The sequence below is a fragment of the Acomys russatus genome, chromosome 31 (genome assembly GCF_903995435.1).
Source record: "Acomys russatus chromosome 31, mAcoRus1.1, whole genome shotgun sequence".
NCBI lineage: Eukaryota > Metazoa > Chordata > Mammalia > Rodentia > Muridae > Acomys > Acomys russatus.
Genome location: NC_067167.1, coordinates 9,889,830 through 9,908,051, shown reverse-complemented (window position 1 = coordinate 9,908,051; position 18,222 = coordinate 9,889,830). Strand labels below are relative to the sequence as shown.

The window sequence follows — 18,222 nt, the reverse complement described above, 5'->3', positions numbered from 1 at the left end:
AGACATGAAGGACGTGTACCTGGCATATGCAGAACGTGTGTTCTCTGCCCTGTGTGGGTGTGGAGGTGGCAGTCCCAGGGGTAGGGCTTGCCTTTGCCCTAAAGCATTACTCGCAGTGACGTTCAAGATCCTGTTTTGATGTATGCTTTAGATTTAAAGGTGGCCAGCAGCCACTTCTTGTGTTGCCTCTTCCCTTCAAGTAGCTCTAGAGCATGGCCTGGTGCCCACGGCCTCACACTGCATCGGTGAGGCAGCGCGCGCAAGGAGGAGAGCCCACACGCAAGGAGCAAGAACCTGACCGCCGCTTGTGGATCTGGTAACCCAGCAGTTCTGCTTCTAAGAATTTATTTCAAGAAAAGTTACGATATACACGAGATTCAGTGAAGGGCTTTTTATAACTATGAAGAGATGAATGAAAAAGGTCAAAAATTGCAACAGGCGATTAAATAAATTAATCATGATTCAGTCATACAACAGAATAAAAACCCAGTAAAAATGATGCAGAAGACCATGTGTGGCCTGGGGAAGATGGTCACAATATATTGTTAAGTGAAAAAGCCAGTTACAAAACAGTGTGCACAACACGAGCCCATTTTTATAAAAATATACATATTTAGTGAAGTAAAAGGACAAACGAATTTATCAAAATATTAACATTGGTTATTTCAACACAGCAGGATGATTGTTGGTTTTGCTTATCCGTCCCCTCCCATTCCTTCCTATGTGCATTTTCTGCAAGAAAGATTATTATTACTGAAAAGGGAGGTAGGGGAGGAGTTGTTCGGCCTCAGAATAGCCAGCCATGTACCCCAAGACTTAGGCAGAGTGGCCATGACTGTGGAGCCTGTGCCCGGGAAACCTGCTCCTCTTCGTCCACTGGAGCCCCACAAATTTCCTTCTGGACAAACTGTACAATAAGCCATTTTTGATAGGGCTAAAATTCACAAAATTCACAAAAATTCAAAGTAATTATTACGAAAAAGACTAGATGAGAAAATAGAAATCTTCACTTTAAAAAAGGAACCCAAGTACACACTACTGAACTGTACAAAGCATCATCTAATGCTGGTGCACTGCAGACAGCAGAACAGCAAACCAGAGGCCTGTGAGCCACACAAGTCACGGCACTCACTGCTCTCCCATCTGTTCACTCCTTCCTGCATGTCTGCTGTTCCCATAGCCTAACAGGAAATCTGGTCTTTCAGTGAAGATAATATGCCTACCAGTGGACTTAAAAAAATACCCCTCCTCTTAAAAAGGACACTGTAACACTTGAAGAAAGGGACCATCTCAGGGATGCTAGGACTACATCAAATGGAAGTCAGTTCTAACACGCATGATAGTAACTAAAGCTACCTGAACAGGCAAGGACAGTGATGGACACCAAGTTTAATAGGCCAGACAATACTTGGTTCTGCATCCAACTTAATTATTCAATTACATTTTTAAAAAAATGACGGTTGCTTAAGCTATGAAGGTTTTACCAAAAAAATTAATTTCAATAAATAAAGTAAGTGCTAAATATCTAGCTAAGTTACCATGCAAGACAGTATATAGCCAAGACAAACTCAAAGTTATAATAAAGGCAACTCTCATTCAAAATGAACTCTACCCTTCTATTTTATTAAAAGGGCAAACATTATGAATTAACCCAGCTGCTTACTTGAATTACAAAATAACATGATTCAATATGAAAATAAGAAACTGTCTACAAATCTCTGACAGTAATAAATTGCAATATACAATGCATACAGGCGTCATACAGAGCAACAAACTCTCGTACAAAACAAAAATATTTTAATACCTTTAAAATCCAATTCTTTTCTTTAAAATCATTCATGAAAAAGATCCTCAAGTCAGAATTAACACCTCAATTAGTCAAGCATCAGGAAGCTACATGACAGCTACTTATTGTACAAAGAGGCAGCTCCCCTCACTTCCTCCACGCCTGCTCCAGACTTGCTCAGACTCTCACCCTCCACAAGCTTAGGTGCACCATGTCTTCAGATCACGAGAACTGAATCTGCTGGACACCGGAAATCTGCAATTGGAAAATGTAACTTAAAATCTTTAAGTTTAATGTGTATTTCAGACACTAAACAGGCACAGTAGAGGGCTGCTCCCACCCCCGGCTAGCCAGGCCACCTAGCTCAGAGCTATGTCAGTTATCTTCTGCACAGATGCAAACACCAGTGAAATGTTTTAATCATTAAGGAATTTTGATAGTCAAAACAACTTTATTACATCCTTAATGTAATTGGGATTACATTAATGCATTGAAATTATGGGTGATTTAAAAATAAAATTAGTGGGCCTTTAATGCCAGCACTAGGGAGGCAGAGGGAGGTGGGTCGCTGTGAGTTCGAGGCCAGCCTGGTCTACAAAGTGAGTCCAGGACAGCCATGGCTACACAGAGAAACCCTGTCTCGAAAAAACCAAAACAAAATTAGTGAATAGCCAGGCATGGTGGTACACACCTTTAATCCCAGCACTAGGGAGGTGGAGGTAGAGGTGGGCGGATCGCTGTGTAGTTCGAGACCAGCCTGGTCTACAAAGAGAGTTCTAGAACAACCAGGACTATTATATAGAGAAACCCAGTCTCCAATAAACAAAATAAAGCATCAGTGACTGTACCCTGTTTTGAAGCTGTTTGAACTGCAGATGTGGTACCATACCTGTTGATAGGACGTTGTGTAAACCATAACATTTTGTTGTTGACCATCTGCAGTTATTAAGCCAGCTGGTAACTGGTTAGCTAAAAGGAGGGAAGGAAAAGTTAGGGGAAAGAATCTTTTCTTGGCCTCAACCTTAGTTTAATGTCATTAATGTTCCAATACAGTTCTCCCACAATATACAGAATACAGTCCCATGTAACACCATAAAACTTTGTATTTTCCTTTTTAAAAGTCTGGCTTTTTCCTCTTGTGCCACCCAACTCACTGCACAACTCGACACCTCACTTAGCAATAGGGCTTGAGTCATGCTCAGACCTAGCAACAGGGTAAAGCAGTGCAGGACGTAGCGGCGTGTGCTAACACTGAGGCTTAAAACGCTCCTTACAAGCGACAAGGTATGGAAACGACGCATACCTGGCAGTGAAAGGTGAGTGACTTCCCAGCTGGTCTACATGTGTCACTCACTAACCTCAAACACAAGGCCATAAACTTGTAGTCGTAACTGAGCCCTCAGACTGCAGCACCAATGTCCCATGGTGGCCCAGTCCCCAGCAACAGCTGTGTGACGTGCTTACTGAATGCCTCTTCCGTGAGCTCCTCGCTTAGCCCGTCTGTGGCTGAGACCGCTCCACCAATGCCCTTCTCTCCTTTCATGGCCTAAGGAATGAAAAAAGAAGCCAAAACAAGTGTGCACATCATGTAATGTCCCAGATCGGAAGCTTCAGTTAGAAACCTTTATTAGAGTATTTTATTAACCCTTTCTGGGATCTGTCACACGTGCATGAAGTTACTGGCCAAGATGGGAAACAGTGGGACCCTCCAAGCTTAGTGTTTAAAATTCCCAAATAAAAGTCAGTTTGAACCACAGACCCCCAAAGTCCCACCTGCTCTCTGAGTAGCGCAGACAGTGTTGTGGAAAGTATTTGGGAGAGTACTGACTGACAGTTCTCACACTTGAATAGTAAAAAACAACCATCTCCAGAGACTCTAACACTAAGGATGCCTTCACAGCAAGCACCAAGACCTGAGCAAGCCACGTAAAAAGCTGGGTGTGGTGCACACACCTGTAACAGTGCTGGGGAGCCAGCCAAAAGGGTCTCGGGTGTCACTGGGCAGCTAGTCTCACTAGTTAGTGAGCTTCGGGCTCAATACCTGTCTCAAGATATAAGGCACCAAGTGACAGACAGCAGATGTGTGAGATGTGTGTAGCAGAACGTGTGAGTGCACATGCACCCACACCCACACAGGTGTAGTCACATTCACCCTCCTGCTGCCTGACAAGTTCCACATTGATGCTATCTCCTAGGTTAACACAACAGCTTATGTAGTCTTTTCTTTCTTTCCTCCTCCTCCTTTTTTTTTCTTTTTTTCTTGTCAAGACAGGCTTTCTCCAGGTAGCTTGGCTGCAGACCTTGAACTCCGAAATACACCTGCCTCTGCCTCCCAACTGCTGGGATTATAGGTGTGCCATCACTGCTGCTCAGCACTTACATAGTCTTTTCAATAATTGCAATGAAGGTGCTGTAAATCACACTGGGCGTGGTGACTCACCCCTTTAATCCCAGCACTCGGGAAGCAGAGGCAGGCAGATCACAAGTCCAGGACAGCCAAGGCTAACACAGAGAGACCCTGACTCGAAAAAGGAAAAAAAAAAAAGGAAAAAGTGCTGTAAGCCTCTGTTTACAGATGAGACACCAAAGTCTGAACTACTTAGACCTTCTGCCCTCCCTAAGAGTCCAGGACTTGGGCACCCCAAACCCAGAATCCTTTTCATCACTACCCACCTGGTGACGTTTGTAATAAACTAAGGAAACAATAAAAGGCCTGGAGTGTAAATACTATAGTTTGACACATTATATACTATGGAAATGTTATCTGCTGCGAGGCGCGCGGCCCACCTCTCTGAACTTCTGAAGGTAGAGCTTCAGCGGCTCCACGTAGCTGTCGAAGCCCAGTGTGGACATGGCGAACAGAATGTCCTCCCCGTTGATGGTCTTCCGCTTCTCCTGGTGACACCGTTCACTTGCCTCAGACGTTATGAAGCTTATGAACTCGCTCACACACTCCTGAACACATTCTTTGGCATCTTTTGCAATCTGAAGGGGGGGGAAAACCCTAAGTAAATTTGTAGGAAATACAAGTGTTACCTTATTAGCAGCTGTGAAACAAAAGCTACCCAGAGCACATCCCATTTACTGACAGGACCCTCTCAACAGGCCGGGCACTCTGTGAACATTAGCTCTTCCTGTCCACCTCAGGGGCTGGGACTGCAGACGCGGCTTTAAAAGCCCAGGGCTTTGTGCGTGCCAGGCAAGCACTCTACCAACAGAGTCACATCCCTACTGCTGCTGCTGGCTGAACGCTAGCCCCTGAGGTAGTCAGGTATGTTGTGACAGCCAACTCAAGAGTCAGAATAAACTGAACAAGCATGTACATAAAAGGGAGAGAAACTAATCCAACTCGTCACAGCAAACGGAACTGAGTGGCCCTACCGTCCATACAGATAAGCTACGTGCCCAGGAAAGGCATCGCTGAGCACACGATGCTTCAGAGGCAGGAAGCACCTTTCTCAGCATTTCCATGAATAAAGATGTAGAAAATAAAAAAGCAGTCCCTCCCTAAAATAAATAAACAAATAAAAATGGACTGGAGAGATGGCTCAGAGGTTAAGAGCACTGGCTGCTCTTCCAGAGGTCCTGGGTTCAACTCCCAGCATCCACATGGCGCTCACAGCTGCAGGGGATCTGACTCCCTCTTCTGGTCACCTCAGGCACCAGGCATGCACATGGTGCACAGACATACATGCAGACAAAACACTCATACACATAAAAGAAATGATTAAAAAACAATGTTCAACCCTCACCCCCACCCCAAAAAAACCCTGAATTTACAGAAGACTTGGAAAGGAGTAAAATACTAAAATTTTGGCTTTTTACTATTGAGGTTAGACAATGTTGAGCATAGGTACTGAGTATCGCCAAAAGCAGCACATGATCAGATCTTCTCTTCAAGTTCTGGGATCTGCTGGGCGTGGCAGTGAATGCCTTTCTTTAGTCCTTGGGAGGCAGCAGCAGGCAGAGGGCACCCTGGGCTACACAGCAAGTTCCAGGGCAGCCAGAGCTATGTGATAAGACTCTGTCTCAATACGTGCAGATACAATATATACATATGTACATACATAAAAAGTTAAGTTCTGGAATCTAATAATGAAAACCAAATAGATCAATCAAACATTTCTAGAGCCACTTAAATGGCAGTGATGCTCAAATTCCTTCCTGAAAAATTAATGTCATTGGGCCCTGGCAAGATGGTTCAGTAGGCAAAAGTACTTGCTGTCAAATCTGGCCACCTGAGTTTGATCTCAGGGCCCAAATGATGGAAGGGAAAGAACTAAATGCCACAGGTGTCCCACAGCCTGTGCTGTGTGTCCATAGCCATTTTCTATGGTGAAGAAAGTAATGAGCGCACGCTGAACAAAAACAAAGAAGTGCAGACCAAGTGTGCAATGCTGTGTTCCCTAGGAGTCATGCTGAATTAGTTCACCCCATGCGTGTCTATCCAGCATGCATGCATATGTGTGTATGTAGCTGAACCGTGCAGCCCCGTTAACACAAGGCATTCCTACTGTCCTCCTTGCACCATGCCTCTAATATCTGGTGGGTTGAGTTATAGCATGTCTCTTTAGACCAGACACATTTCAGCTGCTCAGTGGCCACAGATGGCTGCGGTTCTGGTAAAAGACAGGGCAGGCATGAGCAAGTCTCAAACATTTACTCTGCCCTAAACATATGGAGGCAGTCTCTTTCATCAGAACTTAAGTGTGAGCACCATACAACAATGTAGTTATTGTTAAGCTTTATTTCAAAAGAACATTCATAAAAGTGATGGCAAACATTTATATATATATATATATATGTATGTATGTATGTATGTATGTATGTATAAAAATGACCTCAGACCACCTCAGCTAAGTGATGAGGTCTGTCTGTCTTATGACACAACGTGTCACTATGTGGCCAAGGCTGGATGGAACTTACGCAGCACTCGAACTCTTGGCCCTCTGTCTGCCTCAGCTCCCCAAATGCTGGAATTAAAACCAAGTGCCACCACACCTGGCTGAAGAATGTTTTGTGAAAGGCATACTCTGAAGGCAAATCTACTGTTTGTCAGTTGAAGTGCACATCGCTTCCATCTGTATAAAAATGAATATGGCTGTTTCCAAAGGTGTTGTAAAAAATTCTTGTCACACTTGTCAGTCCAGTGCCACCTAGTGTCTGACATTCTAGATGTAGAGGAGGCGAAAAGGACTGAAGACACAACACTGGTCAGTAGCCAAGTAGTCAGAAACAAATATTTGATGTGCTGAAAAGCTGGAGACTGAAGTCAATAGCTGGCTCCTGATTGAACTATGTATGCATGAGCCTTACAGTTTCCATTCCCTCCCCCTCCCCCTGCAAAAGAAAAGCCAGATAAATCTCCTCTACGTTACCTTTCCTGTTTGAGGTATGGCATTTTTCATTATCCTAGCCACATTTGCAATTGGAAGATAAATATCTTGTTCTCTGAAACTTTCTTTTGAACCATTTGTATCTTCATGATCATTCATGCTGTCCTCAGTATCTAAAGAAAGTTTTTTAAGAATTAGGTTTAGGGGCTGGAGAGATGGCTCAGCGGTTAAGAGCACTTACTGCTCTTGCAGAGGACCCGGGTTCGGTTCCCAGCACCCACATCAGGCAGCTCACAACCGCCTGTAACTCCAGTTCCAAGAGATCTCATGCCCTCTGCCTCCACAGGCAACTGCACACACATGGTGCACATAAGCTCACCCAGGCACATACACATAAGTAAAAATAATAGTTTTTCAACTTTTCATAATTTTTACTTCAACCTTGAAAAAGACTATCTGCGATGTTCCAGTGAGCCATGTGGCCCATCACCCGATACGCCTAAGATATAACTGTGTTTTCCAGTTTCCTCAGGGCTAGAGTTGACCCAAAGATCTCAAACCCGTTACCTAGCATTCTTTTGTCTTCACTGTCCTGTAAAACGCCACCACCCATTCTTCAGAGAGTTCCATTCATCTATAACCCTGTGGCGCCTTGCAAGACGCCCCCTTCATGCCTTGGCTAGGCCTCTGCTGTCTCTCTGAAAGGTTTCCTAATTCTTCTTGCTTCTCACTGCCTCTACCAGGACTTTTTTCTTGATGCCAGGTATCGACTGTGCTCCCGGGACTTGGTTCTATGAGCAGATGGGGGAAGCCCAGCACTGGGGGACGTAACTTGGTGTGGAGCGCTTCACTTCCCTGCGTGAGGTCTTGGACTCAATCCCGGCTATGGCAAAACCAGTGCCCACGCACCACCTACCTCAGCTATAAATTCAATCTGTAACCTATGCTCCTTAAATACTGCCGCTTAGGGTTTATGTTTATCCAAAGCCCAGTTTATGTAACCCTATATATGTAAAGTTTATAAAGCATAAAGCTCCTAGCATTTACATAAACTTGTTCATATAGATCAAATTAAATTCTATAGATGAGAAAAATTAGACCTGAATATTACTGACCCAATTGGATAATGATAATATAATATATAGGAACACGAATCCCTTCACCGTTTCTAAAAATACATTTAATGTTTAAATTTATAAATTAAAATGGCCTCTGGGAGGAGAGGCAGATAGATCTCTGTAAGTTCAAGGCTAGCCTGGCCTACAAAATGAGCCCAGGATAGCCAAGGCTACACAGGGAAACCCTGTCTCAAAAAACAAAAAATTTAAAATAATAATAACAATAACAACAATAATAGCATCATCATCATCATTATTAAAATAAAGTGGCACAAAAGCAAATTATTTTTTGGTTATTTATTGTTTACAGGGAGCCAGTGATAAGTTTTGAAATGTTTTTAAAGCACTAATAGAACTCTTTCTAGGACACACCACGCTTCTGAAGACTATTTCTAAGAAAAAAACAGTGCGGTTCACCTCTGCTGTGTTTGCTTTTGGAGTATTCAGACTAGAGCCAGGGCCTTGCCCTTAGTCTAAAGCACTGAGCTCTATCCCCAGCTGTGATGTCTGTTTCTACTTTCCTCGCCCTTTCTTCTCCACTTCTCTTTTGAGACAGGGTTTCTCTGTGTAGCCCTGCCTGGCCTGAAACTAGCAATGTAGACCAGGCTGGCCTCGAACTCACACAGAGATCTGCCTGGTCTTAAATTTTCAAGTGTGAGACGGGGGTCTCACAAAGTTCATTAAGCTAGTCCTGAACTTGTAGCCCTCCTGCCTTGGCCTGCCATATATGGAGCTGGGATTATAAGTGTGGCATCACTCACACTGTTGTGCAGACACTGGTGACCTAGTGTACTCTGGCTCTAGCCGTGGACCTTACCATCGTGGGGCTGGATAACATAGTGGCTTCCTCCAATGTAGTCTGCAGAAATCCCTAGTTGAGAAGCATCTGTTGTAGAACTGTCGCCATCCATCTAAGGAAACAAAGTCTTTTAGTGCTCTTCAGGGAACAAGACTCAGCACTGAGACTCTCACTAGTGGACCAATTCTGTTTCTTAATTTAATGAACTGAAAGAAACTCTATTTCTTGACTTGGAAAGTTTTCAATAATTTGCTAACTATTCCATATTCCATCTCTTATATGTAATAAATATAAGAGACAAACAAAACAACAAAATGGATCACAGTCCAGGCCTTCTGATTTTCAACTACATAATCCTCAAATATAGTTAATTGACCCTAACTCACCACACGCCTTTTCCTTAGATTGCAAATCAAAGTAAGCAAAGCAGCCCCCAGGAGGGCTACCCAGCCCCCTCCCAGCTGTCCCGTGGGACCTAAAGTCCCCTTTGTTCCTGCAGCACATCTCCCTTTGCTGCCTCTATGCCACCTAAAAGCAGAGTCACCTCCCCCCTGTGCCCCCCCCCCCCCCGCAGGGTCTTGTTACAGAGCCCAGACTGAGCTTGCAGTCCTGCCTTGGCCTTCTACAAACTGGGATTACAGGCACACACCACCACGCCAGACTTTACATCAGACTTTTTAGTTCTTTAAAGAAAGAAAAGGAAATATCTAAGAGACCTGAATATAGAGACAAGAAAAGTACAATCCCAGACAAGGATGGGCCTACAGGGTCTGTTTTTATTAGTGGTCAACTTCAGCTGTCACTCCTCAGAGGCCATACACCTTGTTTTATGACAGACTCTCGCTGACCTGGAACTAGCCAACTTGGCTTGGCTGTCTGGCCCCTGAACCCCAGGATCTGCCTATTTTCCACTTCACTTGCCACCCACCTGGGTCATGCTATCGTCACAGCTGGCTTTTTCTTGAGGGTTCTGGAGACTGAACCTAGGACCTTAAGCGGCAAGTACAGAGGCAACACACTATCTCCTCAGACCCTACTTTTTGTTGTTGTTTTGTTTTTTGACAAAAGTTTCTGTGTTATTTTGGCTGTCCTGAACTCACTTTGTAGACCAGGCTGGCGTTGAACTCACAGTGATCTGCCTGCCTCTGCCTCTCAAGTACTGGGCTCTACAGGGCCAGGGCAGCGGGCGCACTCACTGGCCCAGGAGCTGCACTCACTGCAGCACCTGGCTCCTCACACTGCATTCTCCCTTGCTGCGGCTTTCTCTAATACCAACCTACCAGGCTAGTTTCCAAGGTTTCACAATGGCACATCTTCTATGCATCTGTTGGCTTTGATCTAATTCAGCTGTAGACAGAGATCCATTTGTGTAATTTCTAGCTGTCTGAAGGAGCCCTTAACAGTCTGTGGAGATGTATGTAGGGGTCCTAGTCACTCATTTCCATACACAGGGCACAACACTGCCTTCCCATCATGCATTGATACCCATGAATGCCCAGCATCACTCCACAGACAGCGCTACTCTTTGGCCACAAACACCTCTCATAGATACGGAAACGGACCTACTGGCCATGCAGAGATACTAGACTAGCTGAGGGGTCATTGTTGTAGAGGAAATAGGACCAAAAGGTCTGTCTCAGAACCCCAAATTAAAAACAAGTCTCTCTCTTTTGTTGGGGGGGGGGGCCACTTTTCTCGAGACAGGGTTTCTCTGTGTAGCCCTGGCTGTCCTGGAGTCACTGTGTAGACCAGGCTGGCCTCGAACTCACAGAGATCCACCTGCCTCTGCCTCACAAGTGCTGGGATCAAAGGTGTGCGCTACCACGCCTGAGTCTGAAAGCAAGTCCTGACAGGTGAGGTCTGGCAGCAGAAATCCTTGGCTAGGTCAGTGTTCACAGGATACTTGGCTTCAAGTTCCCCAAGCAAGAGAGTGTTGAAGGAGCTAGGTGGGTCTCGAGATGAGCTGATACATAGACACAACTGAAGACACTAAAGCAGAGGGCCTGACTCCTGTCTCTGTGCTGTACACTAACTACCGTGTGCACTGCCTGCACTAGCCCTCTAAGTAGGCAGATTATACTATTTCACAGCTGTCAGAATTCAGGACAGAGCTGTGAAGACAGGGCTTGGCACGCAGTTACTGCAGGCCCTGGCTTGCCGCAGCCTCTTCTGAAGCCCCGTGTCCTCTACTGAACTGTCACGCCTGCCTTTGGGTCTGCAAGTTTTAGCCTCTGTCACTTCGTGCCTTCTGGTCCTCACTTCTTTCTGCCATAAAAGCCCATCCCAGACTTTAATCGCAATGTTTCCTTCCCTGCTGGAATTTCTGGATTTATCTTGTGCTGTAATCTCTAAAGCTTTTTCCCGTTCACTTGCGTGAAGCCGCCAGCAGCGCCAGCAGCAGCAGCATTCCTTAACACAACAGTGGGATGTCTGGGTCTTACTATGTGCTACCTACTCTGCTGTATGTAACAGAGGGGAGAACTTGTTATGTCGTCTAAGAGTTTGTTTTTCTGTGCAATTTTTGTGAAAGAGAAGGTAGATGAAAGTCAACCAACAAGTATTTCACAGACTGAGGACTCAGCGTTTATGGGTCCATGAGTTGTGTGGTCATATAACAGTTAAGTTACACAGATAAGGGCTCTGTCCTCATCCTGCAGAAAACAAACATTGCACAATCTAGGCGACAGGGTGAGGGGTACAGGGCAGTATGGGCTCTCCAGGACACTGGCTCTGGAACAGCCTGGTTTGAGTTCCTGCTACCTTCTGGCCATGTGACCTTGAGCAAGGTGGATGAGTGGAGAGCTGCTCACAGGGCCTCTCATGGACCAGGAAACATATCTGCAAACAATGCGCATGGCATACCTGGGATACACCATGCTGTTATGTATTTAGTATCCCTGTGTATGTATGCATATTATATAACACATATATTTACCATTTATTGTTATATGTTTATGTAAATAACAATCGACCAATTGCTAATGCTGCCGAGTGCTAAGAAAAACGAAGAGGTTTTGCTGGTGACCTTATTTCAAAGAGGCTTCACTGGACTAGTCTGAGGGGGCCAGGAAAAGCTCCATTAGGAGATGGCATTTAAGCCAGGCGTGGTGGCGCGCGCCTTTAGTCCCAGAACTCGGGAGGCAGAGGCAGGTGGATTATTGTGAGTTCAAGACCAGCCTGGTCTACAAAGCAAGTCCAGGACAGCCAAGGCTACACAGAGAAATCCTGTCTCGAAAAACCAAACCAAACAAAGGATATGACATTTAAACTGAGACAGAAAGAATAGAAAAGGGGGTTGGGGGGGCCACAATGATGTTTAAGATGGAAGAAATAGAGAAACACAGTACTAGGGGACACGCTAAGCAGTTATCTTGTGGACAGGAGCCACCAAAGGGGTTTTAAGGACAAATAGAGTACCGTCCAGTGGAGGGAGCAACACTAGAGCCAGAAGACAGGAGGATGTGTAGCGCTGCGGCTATGGCAGGAAGTGAGGTAAGGAGATCCCCAGCACGTGTCCAGGGCTGGAGCCCTGGACATCACCGCGGATTTGCAATGGTGGGTACAGCTGAGGCACATCCTAGGCCTAAGGAACTGAGGTGCAGAAGTCACCTCATTACATTAGTTTGGTGCCTATGCTATCTAGCTGAGGTGGTGATGATGTTCTTTAAATTCGAAGTGACAATGCATGTTTAGTCTGACTTTCAAAGCAGCAGTGTTTACATTATGCTAATACAGTAAATGCACAGGCAAACAGTGTCTTTAGTGTTTATTTACTGAGCATTTCTAAGTCCCGCAGGAGATGATAGCCTCATGCAGCAGTTTAAGAAACAGCTAGAGAGCTGGGCGTGGTGGCACACACCTTTAATCCCAGCACTCAGGAGGCCAGCCTACAAAGTGAGTCTAACAGCCAAGGCTACACAGAGAAACCCTGTCTCAAAAAACCAAGCCAAACAAACAAACAAAACAAAAGAAAAAGCTATGGAGACTGGTCTACAAAGCAAGTCCAGGCCAGCCAAGGCTACACAGAGAAGCCCTGTCTTGGAAAGAAAAGAAACAGTTATAGGCCAGTGAGACGGCTCAGCAGGTAAACTTGCTTGCCCCCAAGCCTGACATCCTGAGTTTGATTCCTTGACCCACAAGTTACCTCTGACCCCACATCAGGCCACAGCATGCATATCCCCAATGTCATCTCCGCATAGTGAAAGCCTTTAAGCTGCTTAGAAACCACAATGACATTTATAAAGTGGTCACAAGTGTGTTCTGGCACTTGGTTCCTAGAAGCATCTGTCATGGGTCACTTTCCTCCTCCTCCGCTGTGCAGATGCCCAGCAGAGACGCGCTGCTGCATCAGCCTCCTCCAACTACTGTTCTGAGTTCTGGGTCTTTCCAGGCACAAATTCCTTTTCCCTCATACGTTACCTAACCTCTTACCTGCTCCTTATCTTTTTTGGAGAGTAAGAAATAGTATTAGGGTTCTTCGCCTCTTCTGTATTTTCAGCCCTGTCTAAACTCATGCCATCTCACTACACCGGCAGCGTGCTCTCGTGGCTTGTGAAAACACGCACTCCTCCCCACCCCCTTGTCTAGCCCTCACTCTCACTGCAGCACACGGTCCTCACACACTTTCTCACTGCCATTTGAGCTCCCTAACACATGCTTTTCAACTCTAGCGTGCCAATGAAACCATTCTGAAAAGCTACCAGGTCTTGCCAACTTGACAGACCACTGCAGTGCTGACACCGCTCACCCCACTTTCCTTCTCCCCAGACTACTCTATCCCCTGATTGTTAGTTTCACCCCACACTTGTTTTCTTTCTTCCTCTACTAGTGAGCTCATTAATGTCACCTCTACTCTCATAAACACTAAGTTTACAGTCACTGTTTGCCTGGATCACCACCCAGCCCAGCCTCCTGTCAAGACGAACTCACCAAAAATAACTTCCACAAGATCTCCTCCATCAAATCTAACCCTCTCCATAGCTTCGTAAGAAGGTTCCCTTCGGAACCTAGCAAAACCCTCAGCACTAGAACAGGCCTGGAGGACCACCAAATGCAGGCATGAAGCAACCATGACTCATAGGAACTGTGCCCTGCCTGGGGTCACAGATACTGTAGCAGAGCCAGTCTGTCACAGCATTATCCTGTGAAATCCCCATCTGGAAAAAGCACCTTTCTCCAATCTCCAAACCTGGGGCTCTTTCTTACTCAGGGTGATGCCCTTTACCTAGCCAAATCCCACCATGCCTTAGGTGGGTTCGGGCCAGGAGAGGAAGATTCCTCTGGACATCCCCAGATCAACCACACCCCTCTTCATAGCAACTGGCACAGGGAGATTCAGCTTTTCCATTGACACGTTCACTTTCATTAATACCCTACCAGCTGGGCAGCCAGACCACAGCCAGGCGGTGAGGGGCCCCCAGCGATTTGTAAGCATGTGCCAGGGGCTGACAAGAAGCAAGGGGACTGAGCACAGGTACTGCCTGTCTAGCCAGGGAAGTCACCACACACCCACTCTTTAGCCATTCTTTAGTTTCACACGGAATTAACCAACATGATTAAAACATACTTACTGTCATGAAATACTGTCAGAATTGTGGATCAGTGGTGCTCACAAACACCCGTCAAAAAGGTGTTGGATCCTTGTCCAATTTTAACCTAAAAGACAAACATCTATTAATAGTAAAAATGTGGAGTCTACAGGCGTTCTTAAAATTAAAGAAGACACGGGTCACCTTACCTCCTACACTTAATCAGTGGAGGGTAAAAAGTAATTCTACAGGGAAGTAGGGGGAATGGCTTTCTAACATAACCCTGAAATTGTTTTAATAATATTGATCCCAGCACTCCAAATAAGGGACCAAACTATATATTACACAAGAGACTGAAAACTCTTACATCTAAATTTCATAAAATATTAACATCAAGGACAGAAACACCCTACTTATTAAATTGAAAATTTGAGGATGGCTTCCTTAAATGTTCCAGAGATGTATAAATTTTTAAAGTGAAAAGGAAGAAAAAATTATGTCAGAATATAATGCATTTTAAATTATCTTATGTTGTGCTTGGAAAAAAGGCACACACTGCCCATAGGGCACACCAAAACAAACAAAAACATCCACGGGCCCTTATTTATAGTGTGTAAGCGCCATTATTGTGAACTAAAACTCCATCAAGATAGCACTTGGCACTTGAAGGGTGAGGGGCAGAGGCAGATGGATCACTGAGATTGAGGCCAGCCTGGTCTACAACGAGTCCAGGACAGCCAAGAGTACACAGAGAAACCCTGTCTGGAAAAACCAAAAAAAAAAAAAAGGATAGCGCTTGGCTTTCACTGTGAGGCATAAAGAGCCGAGTAAATCAGAAGCAATGGCAATACTGTCACCTTCCTATTTGCTGTTTCCCCCTTTTTTTTTTTCAAAGCAAACAATTAAAGGGGGGTGGAGTGGGGGGGGCAAGACAAAAATCCTTTCACTGTTAATTTTAAAGAAAGGATTACAGGTTTGCATTGAAGCATGAAGTGTACATAGCAGGGCGGGGATATTGTGGCTATTGAGTTGAATTTTTAAAATGACATTAAAAGGCCCAGACGACAAGCAAAGACTTTGTAATAATTGTTATAGCCTTAAAAGTAATTTGTATTATCTTTCCACATGTCCCTTTTCAGGATCCAAAACTGCTCTTGTAGCTTTAAAAAGTGTGTTGTAACACTTAAACACAGGAGTTGGGTTATTTGTATGTATCTTGCTTAGAATGGATATAGGGTGACAGCCTTACCAACGAAAACCTTTGACTAAGTATATATTTAGCTTTAGTCTATTAAAAATACAATAACTCTATCACTTCATATGGAAAGCATTTTCCCAAGGGCAGGTTATAATCTCTGTAATAGCTCAAGGGAATGCATACATCTGTTTAGCGTTTGAAGAAATGCAAATTTGTATCCAAGAAAAGCACTGTTCCCTTCCTCCAACCTCCATTCTTTGGCATCCACAACCACAGCTTTGCATCCACAGAATCCTTAAATTAACCTCCAGGAGCAGTGCAAAAGAGGAAAAATTTGCCTTTGAAAGGAATTCTGGTTAAGCTCTCACTATTTCATAAATAAAGCTCCTATTTATTAATGCCACTACTACTGACCAGTTGAGCCATCACTTTCTGTTGCCGATTAGTTTCCAGAGAGCTGAAGCCACCCCGGTGATTTGTGGCAAGATCCACAAAACTGGGGTCTGTGAGGATTAGCGGGATACCTTTTTATTTTTTTAAGGTCGCCTGCTACCTAACCTTGCCTAAATCAAGCAGTCCTGCGGTAGCACTTCAGACATGAGGACGATCTGTGAGTGCTCGGTTAATTCTTTGTTCTCGGCAGACCCTCCCGCTTCTCTCCCCCCCCTCCAGCCCCCTCCCCTACACATACACCAAGCACGGGTGACCGAAACCTCCGTGCAACCTCCAAGACTCCATTCCCACCTTCGGGGCAAGTCCGGGGCGCGCCAGCCGCCAGATGGCTGCATGTTGTAGGCGCGGAGCGGACCCGGGGCCGCCAGGCCGCTCGTTCCTCGCGGGGACCCGCCGCCTCTGCTCCCAGGTGCCCGGGCGGCCCCGCCGAGCGCATCCCCCGCCGCCCGCGCCCAACGCCCGCCGCCGCCGGGATGCGGGAGACAAAGCGGCCTCTCCGGGGCGCCGCGCACGCCGGACCGCGTTCCCCGCCCGGCTCCCCGAACAAAATGGAGCCGGCCCGGGGCTTGCCTCCGCGAGAGCCCCGCAGCCGCCCCAGCACGGCACGGCACGGCCCGCCTCGCGGCCCCGCGCACAAAAGCGCCCGCCGTCCGTCCCCGCGCCCGGCCCGGGCCCAAAGCACAGCGGCCTCGCCCGGAGGCTGCGGACGGCGAGTGGCCCCCGACCGCCGCGGCGTTGGCGGCGGGGACGGCGCCGGGAGGAGACGGACATTTCATTCGAGCTAAAGTGGAGTCGGTTTAGGAGCGATCATTGGCCGAAGCGAGACACAAACCTCCAATGCAGCCCTGGTTGGCTCCCGTCTCCAATCGGCTGTTTGGTTGGACAGAAAATGGCTGCGAAGGAACCAGTCCCAGCGCGGAGCTCCACTTCCAGGACTCGGCCTCCCCTCCCTCCGCCGCGGGCCGCTTCCCTCTGCGTGACTCCCTCCCTCCGCGACGTCCGCGCCCGAGGCCACGCCCCGGACACGCCCACTCCGCCCAGACCGTGCCACGCCCCGGAGCCCGAGAGCTAGCGGAGCTCGGGAAAAGCGCGCGGGCGGGCTCAGCGAGCAGCCTCCTGGCTGCAGGGCTCCGGAGTGGCCGCTGTCTGCCGCGGCATTCTCATCCCCGGATCCGGACCGAGCGGGCTTGCTCCTGCCTCCTCCTTCCAGCTCCTTCCCCACGTCTCCTGCCAGCCTCTCGCCCGCTTGGCATCAGCCTGGAGGGGGATCGACACCCCAGCTGCCTTCCCTAATGCCTTGGGCACCTCGTGTTTTCCTAACGTTCCTCTAAGCGACCTCAGGCACGCAGCGTTCCCGCTCAGTCACGGAACGTGGCTGTGGGTTTTTCAGGTTTCATTTTAGCACAGGTCCGCTAGTCCAGCAGACCACCACCGTGTGCTCTGGTCCAAAGGTGCCGCTTTCTTTTGCGAGGCCCGACCTATCAAGTTGGCTTGCTTGCTACCTGATGTGTTTTTTTCCTCCAACCGGGCTGCAAAAACTCAAGGCCTCTGTGCTGCCAAGGCCTGCCCTGTCAGCTTCACTGAAATCTGGATCGAATGTCCCTTGGCTGCCATCCTCCCTCATGGTGGAGATCCAAACGCCCTGCATGGCCAGGCGCTGCAAAGTACTGCAGGATGCATGCATTCGGAGCTGGAAATCTGTTTCCCTGACTTTTGCCAACACTTCCTGGCACATCATGAACTTTCTAGATTTACTTATTTAAAAATATGTGGGAAGCCTGGCACGGTGGCGCATGCCTGTAATTCCAGCGCTCAGGAGGCAGAGGCAGGTGGATCTCTGAGTTCGAGGCCAGCCTCGTCTACAAAGTGAATCCAGGAAAGCCAGGTCTACACAGAGAAACCCTGCCTGGAAAACAAAACAAACAAACAAACTTAATTTACTAAGCCAGGTGGGGTGGGGCACGCCTTTAATCCTAGTTCCATAAGCCAAGGCAGACAGATCTC

General features: G+C 46.8%; 1 protein-coding gene across 2 annotated transcripts; it reads right to left on the bottom strand.

Annotated features, from left to right (window-relative positions):
- Window positions 1–1,137: 1,137 nt before the first annotated feature.
- Nfyb (nuclear transcription factor Y subunit beta) lies at window positions 1,138–17,207 on the bottom strand. 2 transcript variants are annotated; one of them, XM_051172939.1, is made up of 8 exons: window positions 17,051–17,207; window positions 14,610–14,694; window positions 9,058–9,151; window positions 7,165–7,295; window positions 4,574–4,771; window positions 3,251–3,332; window positions 2,676–2,755; window positions 1,138–2,041 (listed from the first exon to the last, which is right to left on the bottom strand). In XM_051172939.1, exons 2-8 carry the CDS (start codon window positions 14,613–14,615, stop codon window positions 2,009–2,011), a joined length of 624 nt encoding a protein of 207 aa, XP_051028896.1. In that variant the 5' UTR covers window positions 14,616–14,694; window positions 17,051–17,207; the 3' UTR covers window positions 1,138–2,008. The 2 variants fall into 2 exon arrangements, with proteins under 2 accessions (XP_051028896.1, XP_051028897.1); XM_051172940.1 differs by lacking the exon at window positions 17,051–17,207 and adding an exon at window positions 16,510–16,673.
- Window positions 17,208–18,222: the final 1,015 nt, after the last annotated feature.